Consider the following 23,785-nt stretch of genomic DNA (forward strand, 5'->3'; position numbering starts at 1 on the left):
TCACTGCTTCCCTTATTCTAGTTCTCCTTATTGTGACAATATTTCTAAATGGTTATAATATTGAGGGTGCAACAAGAGGTACTCAATTAAAGAAATATGATGATATTTACAAATCTCAAAAGTCTAAGTTATGTATAGACTGTACGTTTGATTGTGTATAATTTGTGTGTGCTTCATCCTTTCCTTCGGCCTTGGCATGATAAGTATATTGTTCTCCTGATGATGATGATCACACAAGTAATTACATTGCACCTAATAGCAGTAGTACTGAACCTTCTCAACTTGAAAGTGGTCTTCCATGATCATTTGTGTGGCTATAACTTGTGTGTGTTATATTTATATTTCTATATTCTATGTATCTTCAATAATAATGTTTGTGTGAGCAAGAGAGTTATAATATCAAAATTTTATAGTTGAATAATCTTTATGTGCAGGGCCTCTTCTTGGGTTTGTCTTGTTGAGAATAGATATATTTTATTTTTGTACTATGAGTTTTGTATTATGGTGGTGGTATGTTATTATGGTTATAAATAATAAAAGTAAGAGGTGTTTGTTTCGAAAAGAATACGTCATTTTAGAAATTTCAGATAGTCCACACAATTAAAAACATAACGGAAGAATATTTAATTTTGTTTGGAACATTAATAAAGTTTTGAGATGTGAAGGATCATCAGAAATAAGAAATTCCTGAAGTATGTGAAGGATGAGAAATAACAAATATGCTCTTCTATAATTGTCTCTACAACATTTCAATAAAGAGATGGCCTTCATTCCTATCATGTGTTATGTTTTTCACAAGGTGACTACTTCTCTACCCTCACATAAATTGAGGGTAGTTGCCCTATGCTGATGTGGCACCAATAAAATTTATCCACGTGTATTTAAGTCAAAAATAATTAATTTTTTACCATAAATTATTTTGACTTCTTTTATTTTCAATTAATTATATTTTATGTTACTAGTTTTCTTTAATTATATTTTAGACTATGTGTAAATATAATTAGAATTAATTTGATCATTGAATGCTTGTTTCTAAACATTATATATTCATTCTAAAATATCAATGTTATTAGTGATTTTTTTCTTAAATTGCCCCTAAAAAAATCATTTTTTACAGCAATACCCCTGTTTTAAAAAATATTTCCGTAATACCCCTCTTTTGGGACAAAAACTGGCAAGCTGCAGGTCCCCACTGATGGCGGAACCGACAGTGTCGCCATGTGCAGGTAATGGCGGAAATGGCAGTTCCGCCATTGACCAAAGAATTTGGTTTTTGTTTTTTTCCTTTATATCCAAAAAGGAAGAAGACATTTAAGCCGTCTGATGAAGATCAGCGGCTGTGATGAAAGGCTTATGGTGCAGCTGCAGTGGACCTACGCGCGTAGGATCAGCAGGTATAAATTCTCCTAATCCTCAAATAATATCATTTTTCTTCTCACTTTCTCTCTCTTCTTCTCTCGGCTCTCTCTCTTCTCTCATCTCACTCAAGAACATTCATGTTGTTCTTCATGAACACATGAATGCCGGCGGCGGACCACCGCCTGGGCCAGATTCCGGCGTCCTTAGCCACCGCGACGTCCGGTTTCCGGCGGTTTCACCACCGTGCCGGATACCTAAAATCACCCAAAAAATCCCAAATTAAACCCAAAAAATCCAAAATCCTTTTTTAAACACTTTTAACCAGTTTTAAACACAAATCAAACCCCAAAACAATTAAATCAAAGTAAACATATTAAAACCCCAAAAATTAAATGTTGTTGTTCTATTACCTCTTTTGTGTTTCTAATTCTTCTTTTTCTGGCTCTGTTCATTAGATTTTTTTTTTGTTATGGGCTGAAGGGGGAGAAAAATTGAAAGAACAACACAGAATCAGTTGTGCCTCCCCGTCGACCAAAATTCAATCACCACCATAAATCATAACCAAATGAAAAAATCAAAGAGGCAGAGAACCAAAATCTGAAAGTAGGGAAGATAGAACAAAGAAACAGGAAAAAAAAAAAGGAAAGGTAATAAACAGATCAAAACTTTTGGGTTTTAATTTGTTTTATTTCGATTTGTGTTTTTGAGGCTTGATTTGAGATCAGAGTTTTAGATCAGAGTTTAATATTAACATTTAAAAAAAATAAAATACAAAACGCCATTTTCAGGCCAGAAAATGAAAAAAAAAAAAAAAAAATGTTGGTCAATGGCAGAACTGCCATTTCCGCCATTACCTGCACATGGCGACACTGTCGGTTCCGCCATCAGTGGGGACCTGCAGCTTGCCAGTTTTTGTCCCAAAAGAGGGGTATTACGGAAATATTTTTTAAAACAGGGGTATTGCTGTAAAAAACGATTTTTTTAGGGGCAATTGAAAAAAAAATCCGTTATTAGTAAAAAAAAATCATTGTTGTAGGCTCGAAAAAATAAATATATATCAATGTTAGTTTAAATAAAAATAATAAGAGAACAAAAAAAACAAAGAAAAAAAAACTAATATCTCTAATTTAAATATACAATTCCACTTGTACATTTATTAAATGAAATCAAATAATGCTTCAAAAAAAATCAAATCAAATCATTTATGCTATTCCGGTGTAAATACTCCCTCCGTTTCAAATTACTTGTCGTTTAAGAAAAAAAATTGTTAACTATCTAAGTCACTCATGTAAATTCCAAATATTTAGGAGTAGTCGAAACGGTAAAAGATTTATATATTTGGAAAATTAAAGTTTGTTTTTTTAAGTTTTCAAAAAAAAATGTTTGTTTTTTTAAAAAATTGGTACATAACATATTAAATTTATTGGAAAGATATTAAGCTTATTGGTGAATTAAAATAAGGTATAATAGGAAATTAAGTGCAAAAATACACTTTCTTAATTTTATTTTTTTCTAAAACGGCAAGTAATTTGAAACAGAGGGAGTATATAATATTTATTTTTTCAATCTCTTTAAATCATTGCATAGATTAACGTTGGTTGACATGATGTCGATCTTAGAAAAAAAGAGGGGATAAAAATTAGGTTAAGTAATTAGGTTTAGGTTTGCGACAATGGTCCGACCTTTCTTTTAGTTCATATGAACTATTTATATTTTTACTTGTGATCAATAGTTAAACCCTAAACCCTAAACAAGTTCAAGAGTTAGTTCGTCTTCTTATAATAGTCGAACCTTTTCATTTTGATCGGATAAATTTCAGGTAGACCGCACTTGTGATCGGGCGAGCTCCCGTGTGTATGTTTTCCGACAATGGTCCGACCTTTCTTTTAGTTCAGATGAACTATTTATATTTTTACTTCTAAACAAGTTCAAGAATTAGTTCGTCTTCCTAATTTTCTCCTAATTTCGTTTTGTCTTCTCTAAACTATTTTGTTTTCAATTTTTTCCCGATATGAACGACCAAAGAAAACAAAAACAAAATGACGATGAATAGGAATCACATTCTATGACATAACAGGAAAAAATAAGGGAAAAAAAACAGGAAAAAATACGCTAAAAAACATAACATCTAAGAAATTGAAAATCACAAGTTTTAGAATCTTGAAGAAATCCGGTAGATCGGTGGCGAAGGCTGCAGTAAAGATTGACATCGGATAACACAAAAGTGGATGAGCCGTAGAATGCTAACATGACGGTGGTGGAGGCTGCGGCAGAGATTGAAAGCATTAAGAAGAAGAAGAAAGTTTTTTGACAATAAGAAGAATTTTTTTTTTTTTTTACGCGAAGAAGAAAGTTGTTTGAGACGTAATACAATTTGAAGAAGAAGCAAACAAATCAAAAGTAATTAGGTCCAAAATATAAATTCATAGAATATAATACATAAAATATAATTAATTGAAAATAAAAGTAGTCAAAATAATTTATGATAAAAAATTAATTATGTTTGACTTAAATAAATGTAGATGAATTTCATTGGTGCCACATCATCATAGGGCACCTACCCTCAATTTATGTGAGGGTTAATTAGAAAAAACCTTTTCACAATTCTGATAACTTGTGGTATTTAATGCAAAAGTATATGCAAAAGACAGTTTTTTTTGAAAACTTGGTATCCGGTCCTAGGACCGACTAATCCAAGGGGACCAATCTCACCGTCCACTTGCGGGGACCTTATTTAAAGGCAGAGTTTTTTTTTGCTCTGTATGGACTTAGCCCACCGAAATTGGCACAAGTGGGAATCGAACCTGAGACCTTGAGAGGAGCATACTCCAAGGGCCCAAGCCAACACCACTCGACCAACCCCAAGTGGGTTGTTTTATACTGAATACTGAATAATTATTGTACTATAGAAATCAAGCAGAATTACACCATTGTATCATTTTTTCAAGTTTGTTTCTAAAATATTTTTTAAAAAATATATATATAGCATAATCACGATGTCAATTTTTAATTGGGAAACAGGATGAACAAGACTTAGTGTACAATACCTAAGTTTTGTCCTTTTAAAAATCCACAAAATCTTTCGAAATCTTGATAATTTGTGCCATAATCCGATCAAAATCCAAATTAAAAAAATCATGATGGTAAAAAAAGTCTTAAAAGTCGGGACAATTCTTATACAATCTTTTAAAATCTTCAAGATTTTTTTTAATAGAATTGTTTCTTAAAATCTCAATTCAACACACCCTTAAATTGATTTATTGTAAAAAAAAAAAAGAAAAAAAAAAACTATATAGATTTGTTTCTCTCTTCATTAAAATTTTATTCTGACTTGGGCCTAAAGTTTCGGTACATATTCTGAACCCTAAAAAGAAGTTCATGCTATATTACTATTACTATTTAAAGTGTTCCTTGTGCCGTTCTATTCTGTTTACATCTTTGCTTAATTTTTTAAGTTGTTGTATTTTGCAATTTATAGAAGAATGGATCTCCAGCATCAATCAAGCAAAAAACGGAAAAGAGTGAATTCAAAATCAAGCACCAACCAAACAAAGAAGAATGTTTCACTCGAAACAACTACGGATTTCCTCCACGCATCAAGCACCAACCAAAGAAACGTTTCCCTAACCATGGCCGAACATATCTTCGCTAACAAATCCAACGAGAAAAACATTGTATTTTCTCCACTCTCGCTACAAGTTATTCTTAGCATCATCGCTGCTGGCTCTGAGGGTCGCACACACCAACAACTTCTTGACTTTCTCCGTTTTGAATCCGTAGATCGTCTCAATTCCTTCTTCTCTCAACTCGTTTCCGTCATACTCAAAGACGCTGCTCCTATTGGCGGACCTCGCCTCTCTTCTACCAATGGCGTGTGGGTGGAAAAAACCCTTTCTCTTCAACCTTCCTTCAAACAAATTGTGTCTTCTGATTATGAGGCCACTTTGGCTTCCGTTGATTTCATAAACAAGGTATGTATACTTTGTATATCTCCTTCTTTTCACTGCAAAGCATGTCCTACATTTGTTTCATTTCATGTTTAATAATTTTAAGCTTAGTTAGTGTTTCATGTTTAATAAATTGATGATATATTTAATGGTTAGATATACTCCTTCCGTCCTAAATTATTAGGGGAAAAACAAAAAATCACAATTATTAAGAAAATCAAAAATATTTTCTTTTGAAGCAAAAGAAAAACAAAAACATATTAATTTGGAGCATGTGTTTTGTATTTTCCTTAAAATAAGTTTTAAGGGAAGATGTACAAATAATTTTTATTAATAATATGTGTGTTTGTATTTTCCTTGAAATAAGTTTCATGGGAAGATGCACAAATAATTTTCATTAATAATATGTGTGTTTGTATTTTTCTTGAAATAAGTTTCATGTGAAGATGTACAAATAATTTTCATTGATATATTATAGCTTATTGATAAAAGTGGAGATAGATAAAATTATATACAATTTACATTTAATTTTATGAGAATAAATAAACCCGGCTCAACAAATTAAATCTTAGCAAATGCACCGTACTTTCAAGGAACATGGAATGAGAAGTTCAATGTTTTGACAACCTTTGTGCATGTATATTCTGTTCATCACTAATAAGTATGAATATATTTTGTGGTATGAATTATCTAAGTATTTTTATCGTACAACTTCATGATTTTTTTTTTAATGGGAAATTGTTAGTATATTAATTGTTATGTTTGTTTTTTATACCTGATTAAGACTTGAACCTTATACCTCCAACGTTTTAACTTTTAACTAGTTCAACCAATTGAACTACTCATCTCATCCTTGTAACTTCATGACTTTAATCACTACCAAAATTTTAATTTGATTTGACAAATACTACTTTCATGTCTTTGCTCTTTAGTGTTTTCTAACATCCAACCAATTATTTGCAACATACGTAGTATATATGTGAAAATTAGACAGACAAAAAGTTATTAACTTCTTATATTAAAAAAATTCAATTGAGCTATGTGTAACTAACCTTTCAATTTTATATGGTTTTAAAGGCTATTGAAGTGACTAAAGAAGTGAATATGTGGGTTGAAAAAGAGACAAATGGCCTTATTAAAAACATTCTTCCTCTAGGGTTAGTCAACAACTCAAGCAAGCTCATCTTTGCAAATGCACTGTACTTTAAAGGAACATGGAAAGAGGAGTTTGAAGCTTCGAAAACGAAACGCAATAAATTTCACCTTTTGAATGGCAAGTCAGTCAAGGTTCCCTTCATGACCAGCAAGAAGCAACAATTTATCGGTGTTTCCGATGATTTTAAAGTTCTTCGTCTTCCTTATGCGCAAGGAAAAGATAAGCGTCAATTCTCTATGTACATTTTTCTTCCAAATGAAAAAAAAGGCTTGCCAACTTTGGTTAAGAAGGTAGCTTCTAATCCTGAGTTACTAAACTGCAAGCTTCCTTTCAAAAAAGTGAAAGTAGGCGACTTCAGAATTCCTAAATTCAAGTTTTCATTTGAGTTTGAAGCTACTAATACGATGAAGAAGTTAGGTGTGCTTTTACCTTTCTCTGCCGGAGGTTTGACGAAAATTGTCGACTCTCCTACGACGAGTCAAATGCTTTATGTTTCTAACATAATTCACAAGTCTTTCATTGAAGTAAATGAGAAAGGAACAGAAGCTGCGGCAGCCACTGTTGCTATTGTGAAGTCTAAGTGTGCGTCTATTTCAACTAAACTACTAGACTTTGTAGCTGATCATCCTTTCTTATTTTTAATTAGAGAAGATTCGACCGGAACAATTCTCTTCATGGGACAAATGCTTAATCCTCTTGTTAATGGATCCTGACTTTGACTTTCCCTGCAGAAATCAATTCCATCACACACACACACAGATAAAGAGGGAAACTCATTCGTAATAGGAAATTATCTTAGTGGTTGTTGTTCTTTTGAGTTTGATTAAGTTTTGATAGGATATTTTAATTGATGTTATATTTTTCATTATTATTTAGGTCTTAAATTAGTAATAAACAAATGTTTTTACATTATTATGTGAATTTTGTCCTTTTACAATTAGTTTTTTTCCTTTGGATAAAACCTTATACATCATATAAATATAACATATTTTCTAACACATTTTTTAAACCGTTCTATTTAATAACTAAAATTCAGGTTCCACCATTTAAATATCATTTTTACCATGTGGCATCTTAGGAGTGGTTATGGTGCATAAGCTTTTTCCTTATGCACCATACATAAATAATGAAAATTGCTTAACGAACCCCTCAAATTGCTTAGCGCCCCCCATATACTTAGCACACCCCAGATTTTCTCGTGCACCCCCAATTTTTTCTTACGTACCCCCCAAATTTTCTCGCGCACAATTTATAAAGATTGTTGCTACATCTATATTTTTGACAATAAATTGATTTTCGTTGAAAAAATATTGTTGCCAAAACTGCATAATTATTTAACATCGGCAAAAATGCGGGTAACGGGTACGGGTATGGGTACTTAGGTGCCCATAGGGTATGGGCACAGGTACAAAGGTTGTTACCCATGCAGGGTTTGGGGACGAGTATATGTATTTTTTCAAACTGCGGGTATGAGGATAAGTACTATAGTACTCTACTCATACTCTACCCATTGTCATGCCTAATCAAGAGGATATTGACGTGTACAATTAAATGATATAAGTTATACATGGTTCTATATTTATTTAATATTTTGTTTCATATTTATTTTACTAATGATATTATGAGAAATTTTTTTGTAATTTATATGAGGCTTATTTTTTTTACACATATATTAATATAAGGCTTATATTTTTACTCATATAATAATACAAGGGACTATTTTTTTTTTTTTGTTAATTAATATGGGGACTACTATTCGGTTCAAACTTTAAAAAGTAAATTTTCACTTGAAGTGTTGTCTACTTAAACTTTGGTTAGTCTCTTCTACTTCAAATTCTATTGTGTAATATTTTTTGAGTTTAATGAAGATGCACTGACAGTGTAAAATAATTTTACACTATCATGTAATAAAAAATTGTCAATTTGACATGTCATATCAACAAAATGGGGTGAAGTGACGGAAAACATGGTTGTTATTGGTTGACAATATAAAATTATTTTACACCTTTAGTGCATACTCATTTTTCTCATATTTTTCATGTCGTTTTCGTTTTCTTTTAAATTATGATTTTTTTTTTCAGTTTTCTTATGAACTTAAATCAAGCGAGTTTTAAAATCGGACTAAACCGGTTGGTCCGATCAGTTGAACGGTGTCTATGTCCGATCCATATCGGGTTGAAAACTGATATACTACAAAATTTTAAAATTGGAAAAATCGAAGAAAAAAATCGCCGTTTCGATTTACGTCCCTTAGTTTTAATCTATTTCTTTTTGTCTTAATAAAATTTTAGCATAAAATTAAACAAAAAAAAATAGCATAAAAAAAATTAATTTCAAAATAAAGAATAATAATATATAAATCACACAATAATTGTTAAATTTGTAAAAATCAATTAGGCCTTTCTAGCCCGTGCTTGGGAGTAATTACCGATAGAAAATCAAGTTTTTGGCCAATGTAAGACCTCTATAAACAACATAAAGTTTCGCAAGCATCATGTCAAACGACTCACGAATGAAGCCAGAAAAGTCCGGTAAGTAAAAATATAAATTGTATCTGATAAGACCCTCATAACTAGCTCTAATCGGGGAACCTAAACAACTACAGTCAACGTTGAGGACCACCAAGAGAAGTTTTCATTGTTCCATTTGATGAACCTGTACCAACGTGATTAGAGGAGAAAAAAGACGTGAAAATCTCGACCAAGCTCTGGATGTTGAAGGATAGCTGATTTAAGGACAAGATTCATTGTTTAAATAAATTAAATTATGATATCTCTATACACCAAACACCAGCCGAGAAGGAATTAACTTGGGGACACATGGAGCCAACCTTGAGCCAATCATGTGCGTCAATTATAGAGAAGAAAGTTCAGTCATTGAATTCAATGTGGTGCCAAAGGTTTATAGAGAATGTATAGTCCTGAACACAATGAAGGAAAGTCGTTTCCTGGAGGCCACATCGAGTAAAAATAGAGGAAGTGTCCAACTTCCGATGATTGAGTAAGGATAAAGTAAGAACCGAATTATGTCAGGCTAACCGTAAGAAAAAAATGATATTCGCATGTAACTAATTTACTTTAAATAAAATGCAGAAAGTCAAAAGTTTAGAAATAAAAAGATGATCTTCGAATGTAACTACTCTACTTTATTTTATGTGCGCAGCAAATTTGAATTGTGTTAAATTGTTTTTGTAATAAAAATAAATTTAAATGTATATTGGTCTTCATATTTTCATAAAAGTAAAATTTAGATCCCTTATTAAAAAAAATGATTTTTTGGGCTTATTTGTTTTTTCCAAAATTTTAGTCATTATTTAATTATTGACATTTTAATTTTTGAAGTAGCAAAATTTGTTACACATATTTTTAAAGACAAAAAAATTTGGTGACTTATTAAACATACATATATTAGTGTAATTTATCATTTTTTGTGTTAGATAATTATAAAATTTAAAATATTAAAATCTTAATTTTTATAGTCACTTTTTAACCCGTGCTTGGCACGGGTCCGGATACTAGTTACACATATATGAAAACAAAAGGAATCCACGTAGGTGTGGTGTGAGATCCTGAGGCATGCATGCAGACCATTGTTGACAAGTGATAATAAATGAATAATGAATAATTGATGGCCTTAAAGTCATCATCTTAATTTTTCTCAAACATAGTCATTCAATTTTCATTTTGAGAAAATCAATAGTTCCCTATAAAGAGGAGTGATTTGAAGCCACTTTTAATCCATGCAAAACAATATCTATAAGAAGAAGGAAAAAGAAAAACTCATTCATATATATACACTATATGGAAAAAGCCACTGCTTCACTTGTTCTAGGTATCATTGTTGTGGTAACGTTTTTGAATGGTTGTAATGTTGAGGGTGCCGGAAAAAGTAATCAAAAGATGAAAAATGATGGTATTTACAAACCTCAAAAGTTTGGAAGAACGTGTATAGATTGTTTGATTTTGCAAAAAATGTGCTCATTTAATCCTTACCTTTGGAAAATGTATTATGAATTTTGTACTTAAATCATCACACAAGTACCAATATCACACCAAATAGTAGTGATGTTCCTCAACCTAAAAGTGGTATTTTTCCATAAGTTTATGTCTCTATGATCATAGAAGATCACTTTTCATGTTATGAATTATATGTATGATCAAACTTTTATAGCTAAACAACCTTTATGGGTAAGGCATGACCTCTTCTTGAATTTATGTCTTATTCAGAATAGATATATTTTATTTTGTACTTTGAATTTTGTATTATAGTAATGGTGGCATGTTATTACGATTATAGAATTTATGTCTTGTTAAGGGATGTTTGTCAAGTACATTGATTTGAATAACTTAGATATAGAATTTTCACTCTTTAGTCTCTCTGGGAAACTCTACTTGTCCTTTGATATTTCAAAACCCGCCATTGGATACTTCTTTCGTTGTCATTAAAAAAATTACACGGTTAACAAACACCGCCTTGAAACTGTATTCATCTTCCTCTCTGTGAATGGATTTTTTCTCTGCCATTTATCTTCAATTATGGCAACTCACCGCCATGAATTCCTCACACCCACCATTGGATATTTTCATTCATCTCACAAAAACTCCCACCGCCATGAATAAGTCAATCCATCCACTATAAGAACTCATCTTTGTCATGTTTGCTACATTAAAAATTTAACAATAAGTTTGCCGAAAAAATAATATTTTGAACAATATAAAGTCTTTCAACAATAAATTAAAAAAAAATCATAAATAATTGAGTAAAAAAAAGCAAAATAAAAATGCTCTAGTATTGACCTTAGCCAACAAAATTATTTGTTAGCACCTCCGTATCCAACTTGATATCCATCCTATCAAAATTAACCATCAATTATAGAAAAATGGGAAAAACGGGGTTTTGAAGCATCATTATATAAGGAATGAATTTAACAATTATGATATGCACTGAGACTGCAGTTCTGTATATATAATAGAACATAACTTTGTATATGTTATATATATCCGATTAATTTAGTTTTTAATTATTTTTACAACTTAATTTGTATATACCCAACAATCAATCCAACAAATAAGTGAAATACGAAGATTTTTTAGTTTTTCTTCTTGTGTTTTTTAAAATTTTATTGAGAAGATATTTTTTTTTATTCTTTTTTTTTAAAATCTTTTTTTAGAAAGATTCAATTAAATCTCTCTAATTAAATGACACCTAAGCAATATTTATGAGAATGAACAAGAAAGCTAATCTCGCTATATATATATATAATAGAGATATCCTCCAATCATTACTATTTTTACGACAACAATTAATATTTTTTAAAAACAATTAAATTAAAGTCGCATTCACTCTCTTTAATTATTATATTTTTCTTAAATCGTACGTGCGAAATGATCAAACATATAATTTAATTTGAATCAGAGACAATAATAGCTAATGTAGAGTTTCATGAAATCATAGAATTTACGGATTCTAACATTCTCTAACAATTCTTTGTCAAGGCTCAACCTTTCTTCTCCTTTTCTTGATAGCCGCCGCCCACCTTAATCTAGTTTTTTTTTTCTTCTTGATCTATCAAGGAGGGGTGATTTTAGGGTCAATTTTTGACCCAAAATCACCCCTCATAATTATTTTTCCTTTTCTTTTTTATTTAAATAAGTGATCTTCAGTCTTCACATTGATCAAATTTTTCTTTTGTGTTTTCTTTTTTGTGATTTCGCCGTCTGAGTGCGGCGTTGTGTTGTTCGTCGTCTTGTGCGACGTTTTTGTTGTCCCGTATTGTGCGGTGTTCATTTGATTTCTATTGAAAAGACCGGCTTCAGTCAATTACAGATTCAACCAATGATTTGGGCTTCAACGCTGCAGATCCGGAGGCATGGATACTTCGGTGACTTTAACTTTATCATATTATTTGTAGTAGGCATTTTGCCGTTGTATGCTATTAACTCGGATGCTGTGAGTTTTGTTCGCAGATTCATCCTTTACGTTTTTAGCGATGTTAATTATGTGGTTGTATTTGATGTAATCTATCAATTTGAATGAATGAATATCATTTTTTTTTTATTGTCAAAAAAAAAAATAGCTAATGTAGATTTTTTGGAACAATTTCTCATGGCACGTTACGTTACACGGGTTCTCGATACAAGTTCTTCAACTGTCTCAATTATACTACCATATGAAAACAAACAAAAATCCAGGTGGGTGTGGTATGGGGGTCTTAGAGGCATGCAGACCTTAGTCCATATGACAAGTGGTGACAAATGCATAATTAATGGCCCAAAAAATAACAAGTCAATAACTTTGTAAAAATAATTTTCCTCATGCAGAGCCATATTTGATTCGTTCATAAGTCATATATCAACTGACAATGCCGATATTTTAAGCTCGATACCTTCATTTACATTCGAACCCAAAACCTCGCAACGTGTATTTGTTTCAGTGGTATATATTTTACACTTCATCTACCGATAAAAAAACCAAATTTAAAGAAATTAATATTTGTCTATAAATTGGAGTGGTTTGAAGCCAGTTTCATTCCATGCAAAACAATATTCATAAGAAGGAAAAAAAATACTCATTCATATATACATACACTATGGGAAAATCCATTGTTTCACTTGTTCTAGTTCTCCTTGTTGTGGCAATATTTTTGAATGGTTATAATGTTGAGGGTGCAGCAAGAGGTAATCCACTGAAGAAAGATGACATTTACAAATCTCAAAAGTTTGGAAAGTGTGTAGATTGTTTGATTTTCTATAAAGTGTGTTTGGATAATACTTACCTTTGGCCTTTGTATCATACATTTTGTACTCCTAATGTTCTCACAAGTAATTACATTGCTTCTAGTGAGGCTCCTCAACCTGAAAGTGGTCTTCTTCCATGATCACTTATCATTTGTGTAGCCATAGCTTGTATGTGTTATATTCATATAACATAAAAAAAAATTAGCTAAATAACCTTTATGGGCAGGGCAGGGCCTCTTGCATTGGGTTTATGTCTTGTTAAGGATATATTTTATTTGTGCTATGAAATTTGTACTATGGTAATGATGGTATGTTATTATGGTTATAAATAAAAGTATAAGTTATGTTTGTTGAGTATACTTATATTTAGGATCTTCACTCTTAAGTCCCTCTAAGAAACTCAACTTATCCTTTGCAATATCAAAATCAATCCTTAAATGACTTTTGTTTCCTATGACACAAAGAGAGACCATAGAGCTGCAGGGTAAGCTCGGTCTTTTTTTTTTTTTTGAACGACAAAATATTATAATAACTGGTCTCTGCACAAGATGAATAGAGGTTGGGGTAAACGGAATTACAAAACAAATAGTTTAGTTGTATGAAGACACAAATAGTTTTTTAGATTCCAAAATCATCAAAAAATTATTTAATTATCTAAGTTATGAATCTTTGTAGAAAATTGTACAATTAGTGTATTAGAAATTCAAATTGTCAACTTTTTCAATATATAATTTCTTTGTTTAGAATTTGAATCCATAAACAATGCTCTTAGACGATCCAGGACACAATATGGTGGAGTGTTTCACCAATTTAGCACCAAGTTAAATCGGCACTCATATTATGTAGTAGAAATTTTTTGGCTTATAAAGAAGGGTTTTTAAAAAAGTTTTTTAATTAAGGGTAAATAGGCTTTTACCCCCTGCAAAATAGGTCTGTTTTGCGTTACCCCCTGTAAATTTTTTTTTTGTGATTACCCCCTGTAAAATGAAGATTCCATTATTTACCCCCCTCAGTCGACAACATGGATGTTGACTGGACAAAATTGATGACGTGTGATGCATGTGTGGCTTTTCATTCATTTTTTATTAAAGTTTTTGTGCCACGTAGATAAATAACTTAATATAATTATTAATTTTTCAAAAAGAAAAAGAAATTAAGAAAATTGTTAATAGAATTTATTTATAAACATTCTTGTTCTTAATCTTCTCGGTGTAATCACAAATCAAATCTCACACAATCAACAAAATCTTCTTACCCAAATTTCTCTCAAATTTCACATCTTATTAACAACCCTAAATTATTTCTCTTCTATAACCACAACTATACGATACAAAACTAAGCCAAAGTAACAAAAAATTTAAACTTTCCAAAGAGTGATGAAGATTTGGGTTTGAAGATGATGAATAAGTAAGTGATGAAGATTTAGGTGTTGAGTATATTGGTGTGTTGATTGATTTTCTTTTCCTAGAGAGGAGATAACTTTTGTTGTTGTTGATTTTTTTGGAGAGAAAAATGAAATTATAACAATATTGAAGAAAATGAACCTTCAACCCTAATTACTATCGTTTTTTCTCTTTTTTTCAGTTTTTTTAATTAAAAAAATAATAATTATGCATTCATTAATGAATTGACAATAAAAAAATAAATATAAAATAAATTAATTCCACTTGTACGTGCCACGTCATCAATTTTGTCCAGTCAGCATCCATGTTATCGACTGAGGGGGGTAAATGATGAAATCTTCATTTTACGGGGGGTAATCACAAAAAAAAAATTGCAAGGGGTAACGTAAAACTGACCTATTTTGCAGGGGGGTAAAACCCTATTTACCCTTTAATTAATTTGCGGATTCCTCTTACTGCCTCTATCCATTATTATAATTAAGACATCTGTCCTCTTGAACTTAGCTCAGTTGGCAGGAACATCACATAGAGGCTTTAGTTCGAACCATGAACATCCCACATGAAATTTCTAATAACTAATGTACCAAACAGAATATTGGGGTACCATTTGCCTAAGTCCAACATGTCTAATTGGGTACCATTTGAAAACATTAGTATTTACAGGGATGACAATTTAACTCATACCCAGAGGATATTCGCAAAAATTACCCACAATGGGTAGGATAAAAACCCGCATTTTGAGTACGGGTATGGGTAATTACCCACAAAAATGAATGGGTGCGGGTACGGATACCTTAGTACCCACCCTGCCCGATACCCACATAACATAATATATATTTATTTATTTTATTTATATTATTATATAATAATATATATGTAAATCAATTTAAAACAAGAATTTAATTTATATGCACCGTCAGTGTAAAGTTATTTTACACACGCGTCCAATAATATACCGACACATCATGTATGGTAATTAAAAACACATGATGTGTCACATTCATTAAATGATATGGCAACGCATTATTGAATGTATGTGTAAAAAATCTTTACACCGACAGTGCACAAAAATTAAACTCTTAAAACAATACAATATTAAACTATAGTTTAATTGATATGCACCGACGGTGTAATATAGTTTTACACGGTCGTCCAATAAATAACCATCATTTTGCCATGTCATGTCAAGAAAGTGGGGTGAAGTGGGGTGATGTGGCGGTAAACACAGTTGGTATCGGTTGACAGCGTAAAATTATTTTACACCGTCGGTGCATATCAATTAAATCCATTAAACTATTACATATTTTTAATAAAAATATTTATTTATAACATAATTATACAAAAGTAACGTGAATATTTAGCATAAATATAACTTTAACATAAGTTTAGTAATAATTTTGTTTAAAATTTTCATTAATCAATATTAAAATCTTTGAGATTTTTTTAATTATGTTAAAATGATATGATATTTTATAATTGATCAATTTATTTTTAGTAAAAATGCGGCTAATAGGTACGAGTACTTAGGTACCCATAGAATATGGGGACGGGGACAAAATTTGTTACCCACACAGGTATGAATACAGGTATTTTTTGAATCCGTAGATATGAGAATGGGTACTATAGTACCCTACCTATTGCAATCCTTAAGTATATGTCTAATGTAGTACTGTAATTCATTGTGTGGAATGTTATGTCATCGTTATGTCATCATTGATCAATATCAAAACATGAAGTTTTTTTCGACGAATTTCTCTTTGTATGTTACACGGTTTCTCGGTGCTAGTTCCATAGCCGTATCAACAATAATGCCATTTGGTAGATAAATGAAATGAAAAATTGGGGTTCAAACTTCGACTACGGCGTCCTCGACCTAACTATTTTGACATTTTTACTGATTGGCACAATTAATTTGTGGACACTATTAATTTATTTTTATTCCTTCTGTAATAATCAATTGGTCAACCTTAGTAATTAACACTATGGATCCGAAAACCATATGCCACGCCATACAACAAAAATGAACACTAACGCTAACGCCATACAACAGAAAAGATAGCCATACTGTGGAGTCTTGGAGTTGGATATGAGCTTAATTAGGCTGTATCATTTATTTTAATTCCTTTGAAGTTGTTTAATTAATTAAGTAGTCAACCTTAAACCACAATCATAAAAAGAAATAATATTTAACACTAACGCTCCACACCACATGGTTTTCACCTACTATTATACCATATTTTTGAGAAAATAATTTTGTCACGCAAACTCATAATTAATTCATTTACTTTAAATTTAAGGAAATTAACAGTTCTATAAATTTGAGTGATTTCAGGTCAATTACATTCCATGCAAAACAATACTGATAAGAAAAGAAAATAAAAATATTGTCATTCATAAATCACTATGGGAAAAATCAGTGGTTCACTTGTTCTAATTCTCCTTGTTGTGGCAATGTTTCTTGATGGTTATGGTGCTGAGGGTGTTGGAACTGGTAATCCACCAAAGAAAGAAGACGATGTCTATAATTCTCGAAAGTTTGTAGAGTGTATTGATTGTATGATTTTCGGTGATGTGTGTAGGGGTAATCCTTTCCTTTGGCCTTTGTATAAGATGTTTTGTCCTTCTGATGATGCGAAGTTTTGTCCTGGACCTCCTGGTAGCAGTGAGGCTCTTCACCATGCAGGTCATCTTCCATGATCAGAGATATATATTCAAGTCATGGCTTGCTTGTGTGAGTTATTAATATATATATATCTATATGACTATATCTATATATAATATATATCTATCTAAAATAATATTGTGATGGGTAAGAGGGTAATTTTACATCACAACTTTATAGCTAAATAACCTTTATGGGCAGGGCAGGGTCTCTTCTTGGGATATATGTCTTGTGGATATAATATACTATAATTTACTTTTGTGTGTTAACTTTGTATTATGGTGCCATCTTATTATGGTTATTATAAATAAAAGTATGGATCTTCTGTGCCTCTAGTAAAAATCTACTACTTGTCCTTAATTTGCAACTGCAAAACCAATTCTTCAATAGCTTTTGTTCCCTGTGGCAAGAAAACCTTAATTTGTCCTTAAGTTACATGAAGACATGTAACTTTTTTTTTTCTTTCTATACAAGCAAATCACACTTAACAGAAGTTTCTCATTTAAATTAAAGAACAAATTTTATGCATGAAAATCATACTTAACAGAAGTTTGTCATTCTATGCAAACAACAAAATTTGCCATATACAAAGACTGACATCTCATGAATTGTTATGCAAGCAAATCACACACCATTATTAATTGCCTAAATTTGTCAGGTACAATTCTGCTGCACCAGGGTTATATTCAAAAAGATAATTTGATCGAGTAAAATTTGTTTGTTTTATCTGAAGTAACCATCAGAATCGTTAGAAATGGAACTTTGAATGAGAGAAACAAAGACTTCATACCCTAAATTTGTGTGTCTTAAACTACACCACAGAGTAAAATTTAATTTTCAATAAACAGAAGATAATAAATACAAAATAAATATATGAAATATTATCTCAATTTATATGATATGAGACAATGCATCTATATTATAGTCCTATACAATAAATATAAAGATTCTAATACATTTTCAACAACACTCTTAACAAATATACACAACACCTGCGACAGACTATTAAGACAATAGATCTGCCCGATCAAAAATTGCTGCGATCTCAATTCTGAAGCAAGCATAATAAACATTCTCCCACTCCCATTCATGACAATAAGAGATTGTTCTACTTTAACATCAGGCAATGATTGTACTTCCTCTTCAGGTGATGGCTATGTCTTCACATTAGGTGATGGCTATGGCTCCAATTTTGCATTTGTAGATGGATCATATATTAGATAGACAGCCGTCTCCTTAACATCCAATCCATGACCAATAGCTACAAAAATCTCCACACTGTCACCAAATCCTAAAGTTGATATTACACCTTGCCAATCTTCATCGTTGAACGACATTACTGTTTCTCGCTTGTAAATCTGGATAGTGAATTTTGTGTAATTAATGATCAAGACACTAGTGAGACATTCATTTGCCGGTTGTTCGGGTGTTGATGAATAAAGAACACATGAAGCTATTCCCTTTATGCAGCGATCACTATTCTCAGGCACTTTGAAATGTACTGAAGATCCTTTGCACTTATAGGCTAACCAAGAAGGATAATTATCACCCGGAAGGAAAGAAGCAGTAGAATCATTAGTTGACAATCCCTGCATCATGAACATATGCTTAGTTATATATGTAATTCCAATTATTTTATGCAAATGGACATTTTGTGCGCCATTTATTGTGGCGAAATAACACAAAAACATACAAGTTAATCGAATTAAAACAGGCAATGTAATTCCTCCGATTTCCAACAATTCAGCTTTCACAATAACAACCGTAACATATATGTTTGTCTGCAATTTCTCTCTCAGGTCTATGATCTTATCATTCTGTACAAATGGTGTTTTTGTAAACTTGCTCAACTGTCTAGCACGTTACTGCTATTTGCAATCGCCTCTTTGATGAGTATCTGATAATATCAACATTTTAGAAAATGCCTTAATTTTATTGCAGTCAATTCTAGTAAGTAAATCACTTCTTCATGAATATAAAAGGCATGTGAGCCAACGTATGCAACAACTTGAAGCATTGTTTTCTAATGAAGGGTGACAATATAACAACATTTAGCTTAACACTAAAAATATGTAGAGCTTAACATTAACTCGTATATACAATTATCCTTTTAAAGTTAAACATGTTTTATGTGTCTAAAATATAGACATTAAACAAATAAATGTAACAGAGATGAAGTAAATGAAAAAAGGATGTAGTTATCTCAAAATTAACTTCACTTCTATGTTACACGTCTGACCCCTAACATTTATACTAGTTCATCTGATAGAAGTTTTTTGTCACTTTCAGAAACTTTTATATTACTATTTAATGCAATAAAGAAAAAGAAAATCATTCCATGTTCTCTTAATTGATATCAGTAGAGATGCAAGGATAGAGAAGAAACCTGTGATAAGGTCTTCCCAAGAGTATCGATGACTATTTGGGAGCTCCCCATTCCAATCACAAGTGATCTCAAGCAGAGATTTGAGATCAGTGGTCCATGTGATGTTGTTTCCAATTCAACAAAATTCAAATCATTTAGATCATCAAGAAATCTTCTTAATTCTCGAGTTAATTGATTCTCTGAGTGGCATTGAACCCAAACACTTCGAAGTTTTGTAAGGATGTTAGGCATTGGTGATTGATAGCCCATATTATTACTCTCTACTATATCCAAGGAAACTCGAGACAATGAATTGCCTACAAATGGAGAAACATGGGGTAGGGAATTTATGGTTGGTGACATCCAAGACTTGATGAGAGAAGGAAAAACATCACGTGTTAATCCTTCATATCCACATAGAGATATATATGCAATGCTTTTTGATCTTAATATTGAATAGGGCACTTCTTTAACACCAGAATTGGTTGCAATTAGAGTCGTCAAGGATTCCATTTGCAATATATCTTCTTCCAATTTGTCAATCTTTGAACAACCAGAAAGAATGAGAGTTTTCACTGATATCAATTGATAGACCTCTCTTGGGAGATTGTCAAGACTTGTACAGTCCCTAAAATTTATCAGAAGGAGGTTCTTGAGATCTCCAATGGACGAGTGTACCTCGGACAAACTTGGACAATCCTTCATAATGAGTTTCTCTAAATTTGGTAATTTTGAAAAGTCAGGGGTGCTTCTCAAGTACTTGGAATGACTGAGATTGAGTACTTTTAGCTTCTCCAACAACTACGAAAAAATAAGAGAAGAAGATGGGAAATGAAAAGGTGCAACAGATTATAATGTCATCAGCCTTTGAGTTATAAAAAAAATTATTGTACCTTGGTCTCCTGCCAAACTTGTATAACATTGCTATATTTTAATTCTAAAACAACTAGATTTCCTAGTTCGAAGTCATTCGGTATAAAGTTGAAGTTAGATCGTTGCCAATCAACCCATCTCAGTTGATTGGAAATTAACCCATAATCTCCAATGAGGTGAACACCATCGAGTTTTAAAAGCCTCAGCTTTTTCATCTCCTGGAAAGCTTTAGTACCGAATCTAATTCTGGCTGTTCTTTCCAACTTTAAATTCAATCCCTCAACAGTTTCTGTTCCCTGCATGCAAAGTAAAAAAATATGATAAAAGTAAGGGAAAATGTTTATCATTTGGCTTGCTTGCTAGAAAGGTAGGTAGCACCAAGCCACAAACACTTGATACTGAGGGTGTGTCTTGTATCTAACTCACGTCGGTGTCAGACAATATACCGACATGTGTGATTATATTCAATTATTTCGTTTATTTCAACTTATTGCCATGTCGACGTGTTACTATAAAATGTCATCATTGGTGTCCATGGAGCAGCCTAAGGACATTTGTAATGAACATGAGAATGCAACTGATGCATCCAAATAATTTCAGCCGACAGTTATGAATAGAAAAATTAGTCCAGAAACAAACAAAGAGTCTTGTGATATTGATAAAAATTATAGAAGATGCTTTAAAGTTCTTACAGTTTCATTTGACAAAACTTCCAGCACATCCTCAGGAAAACACAATCGACTATGCTTTGCAGGCTCTTTTGGTGAACTTTCGCCAACAATTGCTCTTCCCATGTCACGTAGCAAATCATGCATTCGGAGCTTGTTATTCTTTTCAACTTTTAGGAGGCTCCGATCTATGAGGACAGCTATTCCAATATCAGCATGAAGTCCACAGCCATTAAGTATGTCTGAAACATAAGCTCTCTTCTTTCCAATGAAGAAACAACATATGTCAAGAAATATATCCTTTATCGTATGATCTTCTAAACCGTCGTAGCTGATTCTCAGTTTCTGCAGCACTTGATTGTTGGGAATCTTCTCTAATTTTGATAGGGCACTTTTCCATTCTTGTTCCGTCCTCTTATATAAGTAAGATCCAAGGATTTCAAGAGCCAGTGGTAATCCTCCGCAATAAGCAACTACATTTCTAGAGAGTTCACTAAACTCTTCTTTAGGACTTGGTTGTCGAAAAGTATGCCAACTGAAAAGTTCAAAGGACTGATTTTCGTCCATTTCTGTCATTGTGAAGACACGGTCAGCACCAAGTGACTTGAGAAGGTGTAGATCTCTAGTTGTAATAATCAATACACTTCCTGAACCAAACAACTCAGGATTTGCACACAGATTTTCTAATTGATCTGCTTTGGTCACATCATCGAATACAATGAAAGCATTTTGCCCCCGAAGTCTTGTCTCGATCTTAGTTATCCCCGATGCAATGCTATGAATCTTCTGCTTTATTTTGAGGAGATCGGAAAGAAGTTGTTGTTGTAAATGAGTAATCCCTTTACTATTATTATTACTATTATCACAAACTTCTCGAATACTTTCAATGAAACTGGTTCTACCCTCGAATCTACGATGGATTTGATTGTAGATGGCTTTGGCCAGCGTTGTTTTCCCGGATCCACCCATTCCCCATATCCCTATCATACAGACTTTGCTTGATTGATCATCAATAAACTTGGTGACTGTTTGCACCCAGGATTTCAATCCAATCGGATATTTAGTAATAGACAACAATGAGATATCTAGTTTTGTCGAAATGTCCTCAGTAAGTTTCTTTATCAGTTCAGCTTCATTCCTTGGGTAATAAATAATAATAGAAATAATAATAATAGTTATTATAAAGACAAAGAATGAGCATAAATTATGAAATAATACTAATCTCAACAAAAATTGGCTTTATCATCGAATAAGTATTGATTACCTTGAATTGGAGGCATCGAAGCCTGATAGATTTGCAACATCGTTAAGTGCCTTCCTCCACTTGGACATGAGAGCTTCGGTTTTTCTTGCCTTACTCATCTTCTCGTTACCAGTAAGTTTCAAGACTTTTCCAAAATCACCTGTCTGTTTACGGACAGACGACGGATTAACATAGTAGAATAGGGGAATAACCTCCTGGCCATAAGTTTTTTGGCATTCCATGATGTGTACCAGTTCATCAAGACACCAGCTAGATCCTGCATATTTTGGTGAGAGAACAATAATACATATCCTAGACCCTTCTATTGCCTTCTTTAGTTGTGTTCCCAGCTTTTTGCCCTTTTTAAGCTTCTTATCGTCAAGAAAAGTGTAGATTCCCGCGTTAGAGAGTGCAGCATATAGATGAGAAACGAAATTGGCGCGAGTATCCTCCCCTCTGAAACTTATGAACACATCGTATATCCATGGATGATCGGACTTAAATGGATTCTTGCCATTTAAATTGTTTCTCAAATAAAAAGAAATAAGTTCCTCCTCTGTCGGGTGGAACCTAAACCCCGGTAGTAGTAGATCGTCAGAGGAGGAAGACATTGTTTTGATGGATTGATTTCAATTAAGTCAATGATTACCAAGACAAAGCGCAAATGCAAAACAAAGACAAAATCATAATAATCAGATATCAAAACATCTTACTGTTTTTGTCGTGTCGTGTCGTGCTTTTTATGTGGTCACGACTCACTGTGACCAAATGGGTTGCAAGGAACACATACGCGACTTTTCCTTTTCTTTTTTTTTTTTTTTTGAAATTTCCATCTTTGTCTTCCCTCTTCTCTGCTTCTCCATCAACTTCACACTCTCCACCTTCTCTGCAACTCATCCTCTGTTCTCTCTGTCAATGGAATGGATAATTACTGTTTTCGTTCCTTAACTATTGTATTGAATTGAGATTTCACAAAAAACAAAATTTTGGTAAAAAATCTGGAAGATTTTAAAACAATTTGTGAGATTTTAAGGGGTGTATTGAATTGAGATTTCAAAGAATTTTAAAAGACTTTTTCATCATAAATTTTTTTTGATATTTCACTACAAAAAAATCTTGTGGTATTCAATAATGATTTTTACAAAAGTTAAATAAATTTTGTGGTATTCAATTAAAACGCTCAATATTTTTTTTTTCGGGCAATAAAATATGTTATTGAGATTTCTTCCCACTTTTAAAATGTCTATTGGTATTAAAAAATCTATGGATTTTGATGGATTCTTATTTGAGATGAATTTTGATGGATTTCTAAGTTGAAAATATAAATAATTTTGTCATCTTACAATCTCACTCAAACCCTCAAGACTTTTCT

At 32.1% G+C, this 23,785-nt stretch overlaps 2 protein-coding genes across 3 annotated transcripts; one reads left to right on the forward strand and one right to left on the reverse strand.

Moving 5' to 3' along the window:
* The first annotated feature begins 4,841 nt into the window (after positions 1-4,841).
* LOC123922731 (serpin-ZX-like) lies at positions 4,842-7,175 on the forward strand. Its single transcript, XM_045975425.1, has 2 exons — positions 4,842-5,330; positions 6,384-7,175. Exons 1-2 carry the CDS (start codon positions 4,842-4,844, stop codon positions 7,173-7,175), a joined length of 1,281 nt encoding a protein of 426 aa, XP_045831381.1.
* Positions 7,176-18,116: 10,941 nt separating this feature from the next.
* Positions 18,117-23,357, reverse strand: LOC123923843 (disease resistance protein RPV1-like). Of its 2 annotated transcripts, XR_006814501.1 has the most exons (6): positions 22,435-23,332; positions 21,195-22,308; positions 20,523-20,798; positions 19,651-20,430; positions 18,958-19,161; positions 18,713-18,853 (listed from the first exon to the last, which is right to left on the reverse strand). XR_006814501.1 is itself a non-coding variant. In XM_045976590.1 (5 exons), the coding sequence occupies exons 1-5, from the start codon at positions 23,022-23,024 to the stop codon at positions 18,443-18,445; spliced, it is 3,171 nt and encodes a 1,056-aa protein (XP_045832546.1). In that variant the 5' UTR covers positions 23,025-23,357; the 3' UTR covers positions 18,117-18,442. The 2 variants fall into 2 exon arrangements, 1 of the variants encoding a protein (XP_045832546.1); XM_045976590.1 differs by lacking the exon at positions 18,958-19,161 and having other exon boundaries at positions 18,117-18,853; positions 22,435-23,357.
* Positions 23,358-23,785: the final 428 nt, after the last annotated feature.

This window comes from Trifolium pratense, linkage group LG4 (assembly GCF_020283565.1).
Source record: "Trifolium pratense cultivar HEN17-A07 linkage group LG4, ARS_RC_1.1, whole genome shotgun sequence".
NCBI classification, from domain to species: domain Eukaryota; kingdom Viridiplantae; phylum Streptophyta; class Magnoliopsida; order Fabales; family Fabaceae; genus Trifolium; species Trifolium pratense.

What these genes read in the sequence shown, in the direction of transcription:
- LOC123923843 (XM_045976590.1), bottom strand. Translation starts at nt 23,024, where the DNA reads ATGTCTTCCTCCTCTGACGATCTACTACTACCGGGGTTTAGGTTCCAC. An exon ending in AAGTTTTGTCAAATGAAACT is followed by an intron (nt 20,799 to 21,194) that starts GTAAGAACTTTA and finishes CTTTGCATGCAG; the next exon opens with GGAACAGAAACTGTTGAGGG. An exon ending in TTGGGAAGACCTTATCACAG is followed by an intron (nt 18,854 to 19,650) that starts GTTTCTTCTCTA and finishes TTCATGATGCAG; the next exon opens with GGATTGTCAACTAATGATTC.
- LOC123922731 (XM_045975425.1), top strand. Translation starts at nt 4,842, where the DNA reads ATGGATCTCCAGCATCAATCAAGCAAAAAACGGAAAAGAGTGAATTCA. An exon ending in CCGTTGATTTCATAAACAAG is followed by an intron (nt 5,331 to 6,383) that starts GTATGTATACTT and finishes ATGGTTTTAAAG; the next exon opens with GCTATTGAAGTGACTAAAGA.